Below are 11,753 nucleotides of genomic sequence, written 5' to 3'. Positions count from 1 at the left end.
CTTCGCTGTCAATTTGAAATTACCTTAGACCAAACAGTCGTTTGCCATTCTGGACAATTTACATGATCATTACAGGATCTCATATAGACTGGTTTGATTGGATAAGCCTCCAGACATTTGGCATCATTTGTAACAAAGTTAAAACCATCTGATCTATATGCTCTACAGAATACTGGCTTAGACTGCTCTCCTAGACCACAGGATGATGAGCATGGTCCCCATTCACCATTGTCCCATTGTCTGTAATAAACAAATAAGTTTAATATATCAAATTGCTATTACTTGAAATTTCTTTCTCAACAACTGCTCCAATACCACATCAACTTTTTAAACAAAGTATTACAAAATAAAGAGAACCTAAAGAGCATACATCTAGTATCTATTCCCAATGTCAGCAATAGCAACTCTCCCACCAATCAATCTTCTTCTTTAGGTTAGAAGCAATAAGCCCTTAACAGAATTTTTTCAGAATTTGTTAATTGCATCTTTTTTCAAAGTGGGATGCTGAATTGTTTCTGGCCAATCAGTTGTTTATTTGACAGGAATAAAATGGTTATATTTCCAGTAGGACCTTCTATATATTTGCCATGGTTATGAGCCAAAACCTCACCCAAAAATATATTTTTTTCTTCACATCAATATCTTTGTATAAGACATCTGGAGGCAAAAAAACGTTTTGGGTACAGCCTTGGCTCATATTTAAGGCAAGATCTGAAAATAAGGCTATTTTGGCAGATTTTGCAGTTTTGTATGAAATGCAAGAAGATTTAAGACACAATATAAAAATATAACTACTAACATCTGACAGAATAATGTCTTGTGAACATCTGATGGATGCCTTTAAATATATTTATTATAATTTTTTGCTTTGGAATTCAAGGGGCTAAAAAATGCAAATGCAATGCAAAAAGTGGCATTTAAGGTCTGAAATTTTATTTTATAAATTAAAAGTTCAAGAAAAAATGTACCCAAAATTTATTTTCTTGCAAAATGACTTAAAACATATTAAAAAATTTCATCACATTCCTGCCATGAAAACTTTTTAATCAAGACAACATGAAGACTTTTTTTTTACAGGATACTGAAATCATTCCTATTTAACTTGAAGAGATTTGTTCATGTGGTTTCACAGGACAAAAGTTGAGTGAAATGTTCCTTGCCCCTTATAAACATGAAAAACAACCTCACTAAATGAAAGTTTCCAGACATATGGTCTCAAACTTTAACATGGGGTCATTACCCTACACTAGGTTTAAAGTGGTCAAAGAACTATAACTCTTGCCAAAAATTGTCAAAATCAAAACGATGGTATAGTATGGACAACAATGAATTATGACTAATAATCAAACCAAGAATGAAAGCCCTTGTGCTGGGTTAGATTTACATTGGCTAAAACAGAATAATGACTATATTAGCATTGTCAGGATAAAATAGAATTTCTAAGACGGTTTACATCAAGTTTGGAAGAACAAGCTGAGAAACATGAGTTGATTCCTGTGGGACCTTTAACATTGCTCTTTATTTGTAATGGTATAATCTATTTAACATCATATTACTGTTGGCAATGTCTGATATGTTTAATGGTATTACATTACATTGAATAACAGATAACAATTCTTACACATTAATGGTAGCAGAATCATTACAAATTTTCCCCCTACATTTCTGTTGACTTGGCGGAGGATTTATACCATTACAGTAGACTTGTCTCACTACCTTGGGATTTCTAGTGTCCATACATGATACTGCTCTTCTCTGAACACCTGAAATATTGAAAATGTCAAAAAATAAAATGAAGATACTGATCTTCTTATATCTGATTAATCATTCAAATGTTTGATAATAATAACAAATTGTTAACATAGAGATATGTCTCGCCTGTATATAATTTTGATAGTAAAATGCAAATGTTGAAATTAACATAGCAATACTTTATCATGAGAATTATGCTAAATACTCCAAGTCAATGAACCATGACTGAAGGAACAGGGCCAAATAACTTATAAGTGGTTCACCTTAAACTGACCTAGTCACAAACTTTAACATATAAACTATGCAAAAGTTTTAAAGTATGACTGAGGGGACAAGCACAAATAATCTCCATTGAAACGAGATGTGCCAATGCTTATACAACTGCATACCAAATATCATTGACTTATCATAAGTGGTTCCCCTAGAACTGACCTAATCACAATATTTATCATGTAAACTACAAAAGTTTCAAAGTAAATAGACCATGACTTAGAGGTTGAGGAAAAATAATCTCCATGGAAACAAGATGTGCCAAAGCTTATACAACTGCTTATCAAATATCACTGACTTATCATAAGAAGTTCCCCTTGAACTGACCTAATCACAAATTTAACAAACTGTTGATGCTGCCAACAATATTGCCACCAATGCTGCCAATGACAGAAACAGTATATCTAAGTCTAACTTTTTGACTCCATCAATTCAAGACAAAAACTGACAAAATTGAAAGATGAACTGACTTTTGGTTTCTCAAATCTTTCACTTAATTATACTCTTTTCCTATTTGACTGTAAAAGTGTTTTCCATTGAAGCACTAACATCATTGAGGTATACATTTCTATACTGTTGATTATTCTGCCATCTAAATATTATCAACTTCCAATTTATATATTTATTTAATTTACTTTCTTCCTGCATATTGGAAGTAACAATTCTTGATTTATGTTTGTGAAGTAATGTTAAATATCTACAAATAATTCTTAGATATAAAGAGATTATGAGAGTGAGTAAAAAAATAAAGCCATATTAACCCTCTCCACAGTCTTTGTCACACACAGTCCAGTGTCCTGTTAACCATACATATCTACCAGTGGCATCTCCTCGCATGGTATCAGCTGCTTGTCTGGATTTCTCATCCCTCCAAGATTGCACTCCATTGTTAGTTGCGATAGAATACTGATAATGGTATATTACATGCTCTCTCTTTGGCTTCATGACCTATAATTGTTAACCAGACAGTCTATTTACAAATACTTATGGTTCTGATCAAAAAGCAAAATGAAGGTGCACAATGACATTATATTGTTAAGTTTCATTAAATTATGATTAGGGGATTAGATGAAGCAAATACAATATGTGTACTATGAAATCATGTCATCTAAAAGTAGACCCCAATAATCGTTCAAATTAAGAAATGAAATAGAAGGCATCAAAGAACAACATGTGTGGAAGATTCTGTGAAAGTTTCACAATATTGTGTCAAAGGGTTAAGGAGCAACTACAGATACAAAAGTAGGACAGAAGGATGAGTTAAAGGACAGACTCCACAATCACTTAATACCATCCTCTTCAGAAAAGCTAGGGGTTTAATAAATGCTAAATAAAATTGGTTTTGAGGACAAGTTATGGTCAGTAACCATCACCTAGCATTTAGCAATAATGGGCGTGTTTGGTAGATACAACTATTACATGCTACTTCATCTCCAGGCAAATACTTTTATTTAGTTTTTAAAAAACTTGTTTTGTTTGTTCTGATTTAGACAAGGAAATAACAAATTTATCAGTTTCAACACATCATGGGTACTTTATGGCGTTAGCTATAATACCAAAGCTTCGAAAAGAATTAAAAAAGGTTGATAAATTTGAAAATCGAACTAAATGCTCCTCTTCAATACAGTGCAACTTGTTGATTTCAAGTGACATAACACATGATCAGTTGAGATTTGATGAAAAGGAAGAAGAGCTTTGGAATTTATGGCCTAACTGAATATATAATTGGTTCATTTGACATACCTGCTTCTCTTCTTGCCACAAAATAGAAAAATATGACAAAAATGTGCCGATTTAAAAAGTGAAAATTTTTATTATTTGTGGACTCAAAAGTATCAATAAGAAATACACATAAAATTTCACAAGAAAAAAGTTTTATGATAAAAAATGATCGTAAGTTATACTGAAATATTCATGACTTTTTGCAAAAAGGGTTGCTGCTTTTTGTTATTAATAAAAGAATTATTTAATAGTCCGAGGCAATGGTATTAAACATAACTTTATATGATACATTTACAAGACTATTTCTTAACAGACTTCCTATTAAAAACAATATTTTTCAAAAACAATACACTTCTTACAGTAATTGGTACAAGACCAGTACCGTCACATAAAAAAAGAAATGGGGAATGTGTCCATGGGACACAGATGATGCCCCCGCTAGCATATCATATAAAGTTATAAAGGGACATAACTCCAGAACTGTAAAAGTGATGCTACCCAAATTTGTACTAGATCTGAGTTTTGATGTAATAAGTATTGTGTATAATTTTCATAACATTTGGTTGAGGCAGACTGAAGGTCGAGAACGGAAACAAAAAATTCAGTAATTTTTCCATTTGTAAAGGGGCATAACTCTAGAACGGTAAAAGTGACGCCACCAAAATTCAAACTTGATCTGAGTTTTGTGGTAATAAGCAATGTGTGTAAGTTTCATAACATTTAGTTGAGACAAACTAAAGTTAGAGAACGGAAACCAAAAATTCAGCAATTTTTCCATTTGTAAAGGAGCATTACTCTAGAACGGTTAAAGTGACGCCACCAAAATTCAAACTTGATCTGTGTTTTGTGGTAATAAGCATTGTGTATAAGTTTCATAGCATTTGGTTGAGGCAAACTAAAGTTAGAGAACGGAAACGAAAAATTAAGCAATTTTTCCATTTGTAAAGGGGAATAACTCTAGAACGGTAAAAGTGAAACCACCTAAATTAAAACCTGACCTGTGTTTTGTGTTAATAAGCTTTGTGTGTAAGTTTCATAACATTTGGTTGAGGCAAACTAACCGGAAACCAATTTTGGGACGTACGGACGGACAAGGGTAAAACTTAATGTCCCATCCGCTACGGCAGGGGCATCAATATCCTTTCACAAGACAAAGTAGATGGTGTTTATGTGACAGAACAATAAGGTAGTCCTTTTAGGCAAGAAACATTTCTAAAGAAACTTACAGTGACAATAACAGTGTCATTAGTAGGTCCTGCGGCTGTAAGTTTCTGTGTACCTCTCCCCTCACTGGTCACATGATATTCAAATGTTAGACCTTGTAAAACCAGCATTACTTTGCCATTCTGTCCTATGTTACCCACTAATGTTAGAGATTCTGTACCCTTCTGAACAGCTGAAAGAAAAAATAAAGTAAATGGCTGAAAAAACAGGAAGTAACAGCTAAATCATAAACCCAACTAAGTAAAAGGTGAAACTAGAGGCTCTAAAGAGCCTGTGTCGCTCACCTTGGTCTATGTGCATATACAACAAAGGACACTCTCCAACATTGTAGAAGAGAATAGAATTCATGACAAAAATCTCTGTTTTGTTGAGCTTGTATTGCTGATCATTTAGTCTGTTTAGTTTCTCTCAATCTTCTTTAGTTTTTGCTCAAAACACAAAAGAGGGTAAAAAAAGTCCTCATTTAAGGGCAATCACTCCTATAAAGAGTGACAGTCTACTAACTATATCAGCAAAATTTGACTTGTTAGATCTTGACTGGCTGATCATTTTTGTGATTTAAAGTGTCTTTTTATCAATTATAATTTTTATCATATAAACTAGGGATGTCAACGAGTACTCGAGTACTCGAGTATCGCTCGGTAGTACCGAGTATCGAATACCAAAATGATACTCGACTAATCGGTTTCTGTTAGAATGTTGTTGCCTTCTTAAAGAAAAAAATATTTTTATTAAGAGCGCTTCCCGGGAAATTAAACATATTAAATCAAAATTAATCAAAATTTAAAAACGCTTCGAATGTTTGCGTTTAATTGTCATTTAAAATTCCCTTGAACAGATGCATGCTATGAACAAGAGCACCTTTCCAAGGCTTACATTTTTAGCTTATCATATCTTGGTCATTCCACCACCTCTGTACCGCCAGAGCAAATATTTTCATCAGCAGGACTGTTACTTACGTAACAAAGTCGAGAAATCGATTAGTCCCAGAAAAAGTTGAAAAGATCATATTTCTAAACAAGAACAAATTCGTGGAACCCTGTGTCGACCCTCAGTGAATGGTTAAAGGCATCAGTAAGTTCTAATCATCACCCCTTTGTTGATCATTAAATGTGTTTTTTTACGATTCGCAAATACTGTTGTTTGAGGAAACATTTTTCTATAGATGTTTATTAATTAATTGATTAGATAATTGTCAGTTTACATAATTAGTACATGGAGTAAATGAGCTATTAATTATGGTATAAAATTCCTGGGACTATTATCTAGTCCAGGTAATAATGTTGAGGGTTTTACATCCATAAGACAACGACCCACAATACGTAAAATGGGTATAATTTTGTGTTTCCATTTTGTAGATGTTTTTTTTCCGAGCGAGTACTTGAGTATCGCTCGGGAAATCTAACGAGTACTCGATTAGTAAATCTTCACAAAGTTGACATCCCTAATATAAACGCAAAAAAAATTTAGAAAATCATCGTTGAAGGGCAGTAACTCCAATAAGGAGTCAACTGACGATTTCAACCATGTTAGACATATTTGTAGAACTTGTCTTGCTGATCATTTTTGCAGATTAAAATTTCTCTTTATCTATTATAGTTTTCAAGATAGTAGGCAAAAATGAAAAAAAATGGTAAAATTTGTCATTTCAGGGCAATAACTCCTATAAGAAGTCATCTTACAGTTTTGACATAAATGGACAATTGGTAGAGCTCAACATTCTGAACATTTTTGCACTGTCAGATTTTCTCTATTTATAATGGTTTTCAAAATAATAGACAAAACTTGCATTTTACCACTATGTTCTATTTCTAGCCATGTCAGCCATCTTGGTTGGCAGACAGGGTCATCGGACACATTTCTAAAACTAGATAACCCAATGATGATTGTGGCCAAGTTTGGGTAAATTTGGCCTAGTAGTTTCAGAGGAGAAGATTTTTGTAAAAGTTAACAGACGATGACAGACGATGACGTACAACAAGAGATGAGAAAAGCTCACTTGGCCCTTTGGGCCAGGTGGGCCAGGTAAGCTAAAAAGAACAAAAATAAATGGGGAATGTGTCCATGGACACAGATGATGCCCCCACTTGCATATAACATTATAAAGGGATATAACTCAAGAACTGTAAAAGTGACGCTACCCAAATTTGTACTTGATCTGAGTTTTGTGGTAATAAGCGTTGTGCATAAGTTTCATAACATTTCGTTGAGGCAAACTAAAGTTAGAGAACAGAAAAAAATATTTCAGGAATTTTTCCATTTGTAAAGGGGCATAACTCTAGAACGGTTAAAGTGACGCCACCAAATTTCAAACTTGATCTATGTTTTGTGGTAATAAGTATTGTGTATAAGTTTCATAACATTTGGTTGAGGCAAACTAAAGTTAGAGAACGGAAACCAAAAATTCAGCAATTTTTCCATTCGTAAAGGGGCATAACTCTAGAACGGTAAAAGTGACGCCACCAAAATTCAAAGTTGACCTGTGTTTTGTGGTAATAAGCATTGTGTATAAGTTTCATAGCATTTGGTTGAGGCAAACTAAAGTTAGAGAATGGAAACGAAAAATTCAGCAATTTTTTCCATTTGTAAAGGGGTATAACTCTAGAACGGTAAAAGTGACGCCACCAAAATTCAAACTTGATCTGTGTTTTGTGGTAATAAGCATTGTGTATTAGTTTCATAACATTTGGTTGAGGCAAACTAAAGTTAGAGAACGGAAATATTCAATGAAATGCAAATTTCTTATCAGCAAAGAGATAGAATTTGCAGTACCAGAATCAATATTTGAGCTTGCCTTAGTAGGGGACATGTTATAAAGCAATTGCCCTCAGTGGTATTTTTGGCAAATTTTTTTATTTCATGTACCAGGGCAGTGCAAAGTAATGACATAAGATTACATTGAATTAGGTCATTCAAGTCAAAATTGACAATATCTTTTCTTACAATCAAACTTAATATAGATAAGGAGATGTAGAATGATTCCCAGTTCGTGAAACTGAATGAACAAGGAAAATATAGATCACTTAACAGCCTTCAACAATCAGCAAAACAACTACCTTTTACTTCGTAAGAGATTATGGCCTTGGGATAACAAACAGTTAAGTTTGTTGAAAATAAAAAAACCAAAGAAATCATATCAAGGGAGGTAACTCTAACAGATTTAAATATACTCTGGGATTTTTATTCAGTAACTGTATTCACAGGGTTTCATCTTTTAACTTTCTTTAAAATAAAACCATATTATATTAAAGTAGGGTCCAGCATATTTTCACACAATTAAACTTATTTTTTATAATTCAGGTTTCATTTTAAACTTTTATCTAGGATTTAAGGATTTTTGTTTCTTTGTTTCAAAATAACAAGTTATTTTAACAATTGTTATTAACTGATAATATATAGATATAACAGAACTAATAAAGCAGGAAAAAAATGCAAGGTCAGTGTCCTTGTTTTTGAGATATTAGGCATTGAAAATATGACAGGAAATGATTCAGTCTAGAGTTTTCGTACATTTGATATTGACACCCTTTTCTTTAAAAAACTATGATAAAATAACAAGGATTTAATATCAGATTTTCACAAATGGTTTTTTAAACTATGCAATAAAATTATGGAAAGAAAAGTAGGGGTAAGCAGGCAAAACTTTTATTGACACCACATGGATAAAACTAAAGTATTCTGAATATCTGACAAAAGGTCAAAAACAAGATAGCGAACATCCTTCAGAAAAGATGATTCAGCAATGCTGTCAAAATAAATCAATTTATGTTTAATAGTATCTAAAAATACTTAAAAGGATAACAGGAATCACCAAAAGTACTGGACAGTGCAACAGATCACAACAACCACCAACACATTTGACATTTTAAGTGTCCTTGTTTTTGAGATATAAGGCATTAAAAATTTGGCAGGACATTATTCTCTCTAGATTTTTCATACAATTGACATAGGCAACGTTTTCGTTCAAAAACTGTGACAAAATAACAAGGATTTCATAGGATTTTTCAAACATGGCTTTTTAAACTATGTGCAATAAAATTATGAAAAGAAAAGTAGGGGTTAGTACCCCTTATAATCATTCTATACACCATATATAGTTGACCTACAGCTTATAGTATTACAATTCATATTAATGTCAAAAACAAATTTTGTGTGTGCTTATGAAGGTGTACTTGGGCATCCAGTTGTAAAAATATGTAATCAACGTAAACATAAAACAAGAGTGAACATGCTAAAATGTCTAGCCTGCTTTACTGCTATACTGACTATTGATTTTATGTTGAATATCTTAAAGATTAAAGGTTTTACTACAAGTATCACATAAACTTAACATTTGTATACATCCATGACAATGAGGTCAAGGTCAGATATATACTGTCAGACAGCTGTATATCATATTTGTTTTTCGTTCATTATTTTGTACATAAATCAGGCTGTTAGTTTTTTCTCGTTTGAATTGTTTTACATTTGTCATTTCGGGGCCTTTTATAGCTGACTATGCGGTTTGGGTTTTACTCATAGTTGAAGGCCATACAGTGACCTGTAGTTGTAAATTTCTGTGTCATTTGGTCTCTTGTGGAGTGCTGTCTCAATGGCAATCATACCATATCTTCTTATTTTCATATGTACACCAACCAATGATTCCATACAACAAATATACTTGACCTATTGCTTATAGTACTTAAAAAAAATGACTAAAACACAAAAACTTAACATTAACCCCCATGAAAATAAGGTCTAGGTCAGATGAAACCTGCCAGACTGACATGTACTCCTTTCAATCATTCTATACACCACATATAGTTGACCTACAGCTAATAGTATCTGAGAAACGGACCTAATCATGTAACTTTAACCTTGATAAATGATCAATGAAATGAGATAGAGGTCAGGTGAACCCTGTATGATGGACATGTAGATGTTGCAAGGAACCCATATACCAAATATAGTTATCCTATAACTCATAACAAGTGAGAAATTCACATGACACACTTATAAACTGTCAAATCATAAATTAATATATGTGTTTTCCTGGCTGTTTTCTAGGTGTATAAAATGCAGGTACACCCAAACGATTAACAGCCTGGAAAAGGTTACAATAAATACTCAAGCAAAACACAGTCAAAGAGGTGGCAGGTATAAATAGTAACTGGTTAAATAAATTCATAATAGGTGGATATTTTGAAACAGAATTACACATCTTCACAATTTTGAAGGCCCTGGTTCTGAATATTTCTGTCAGTGATTTAAAAAAAATTGTCAGGACAGTAAAATATGATTGTTTCCAGACCTTTGATGATAAGAGTTCTATATATAAACAAGATGTACAGTCGTTCAACATTTGTTTTTATAAAATCAACACAAGGCTGTATTTTTCACAATTCAGGTCCACAAGAAATCTTAGCATTGAAATAGTAATAGAAATTATAAAAGAATTAACAAAAATAAATTCACTGTGCGTATATGAGCATTCTTTTTTGAAAAGAAAATGCTTTTATTAACTAGATCATAACCTATACAGTAACTAGATCATAACCTGTTCTAAGGTACCTACCTAAATATGATTTTCCAGGTTTTTGTGAGGTAATTTTGATTGATCTTGCATTAGATGGAATTCTCAAAACTCTATTTTGACCTGAAAGTACAAAAGAAAACATGTGTTTTATTAACTTCATATATTATAGCAATCAAACATCTCCACTGTCAGGTGCATAAGTATGGCATATATACTTTAACAATTTCTCTTTAGTTTCATATCTATTAAAACAACTGTTGTTATCTTTTATTCCAAAGGATAAATCCTATCGTAAAAGTCACAACTAAAAATAACATTTTTATATTATGAAAACCTTTATTCGAATGTTTAAAAAGAAAAAGAAAATCGTGATAGAATTTGTTGTTTTCAGTGAATGTACCTCACCACCATTGGTCCTATCAATCAATGAGATTTAAGTTGAAAGAGTAAGTTTTGGAATTATTGACTGGGGTGTAAATGCCAATAAAATGTTCCGCGGGGCTCAGCTTGATAAAACCGTAGTGGTCGTACCCTGAACAGTTGGGGCAAGTATGGACACAACATTCAAACTTGATGCAGCTCTGAATTTGGATTGTGATCAACTATTTGACACAGCATAGGTTTCTGACACAGAATGAATGTGGTCTAAAAACTTAAAAATTTGAAATTGGACATTTACCTATAATGGTTCAATACTGTGGATTCATTATTATTTGTTGGATACCAATTTTCGTGCATTTGGTGGTCACAAGAGAACCACGAATTTAAATTTTCAACAAATTACTAATTTAAACTTTTACAAATCAACAAAATTAATTAGCCAAGAAAATGCAAGTTTTCCTCAATCCATGAAAATTGGTACACACGAATATAAATGAATCCACAGTATCTAAAATCTAAATACATGGTTAGAGTTAGCATATCAAAGAATCCCAAGAATTCAATTTTGGATGAAATCAAACAAACTTTAATTTTGGACCCTTTGGACCTGAATGTGGACCAATTCAATAACGGGTCCCGAAATCCAAAATCTAAATTATTGGTTACATTCAGCATATTAAAGAACCCCAAATACAAAGATTAATTTTGGACCCTTTACACTTCAATGGGGACCAATTTAAAAACGGGGCCCGAAATCCAAAATCTAAATACATGGTTGGATTCAGCATATTAAAGAACCCCAAGAATTCAAGACTTTGAATTAAACCCCATTGAAATTGGTCAAGAAATAAGCAATTTATACAAAGTAGTAGAAAAGTATTGTTTTAGG

The 11,753-nt window shown here is 32.6% G+C and overlaps 1 protein-coding gene across 7 annotated transcripts in view; it reads right to left on the bottom strand.

The window, feature by feature from the left end:
- The window catches only part of LOC127698324 (papilin-like), a 196,182-nt gene that overhangs the window by 123,209 nt on the left and 61,220 nt on the right, over nucleotides 1-11,753 (bottom strand). For all 7 annotated transcript variants that reach the window (XM_052201709.1, XM_052201714.1, XM_052201715.1 and 4 more), the window contains exons 8-12: nucleotides 10,523-10,603; nucleotides 4,971-5,140; nucleotides 2,784-2,970; nucleotides 1,622-1,763; nucleotides 24-240 (exon numbers count right to left, since the gene is read on the bottom strand). In XM_052201709.1, coding sequence (XP_052057669.1) covers nucleotides 24-240; nucleotides 1,622-1,763; nucleotides 2,784-2,970; nucleotides 4,971-5,140; nucleotides 10,523-10,603 — 797 coding nt within the window. The remainder of the gene's footprint in view (nucleotides 1-23; nucleotides 241-1,621; nucleotides 1,764-2,783; nucleotides 2,971-4,970; nucleotides 5,141-10,522; nucleotides 10,604-11,753) is intronic.

Source organism: Mytilus californianus, unplaced genomic scaffold (assembly GCF_021869535.1).
Source record: "Mytilus californianus isolate M0D057914Y unplaced genomic scaffold, xbMytCali1.0.p SCAF_4, whole genome shotgun sequence".
NCBI lineage: Eukaryota > Metazoa > Mollusca > Bivalvia > Mytilida > Mytilidae > Mytilus > Mytilus californianus.
This window is presented reverse-complemented; position numbering and strand designations above follow the sequence as displayed.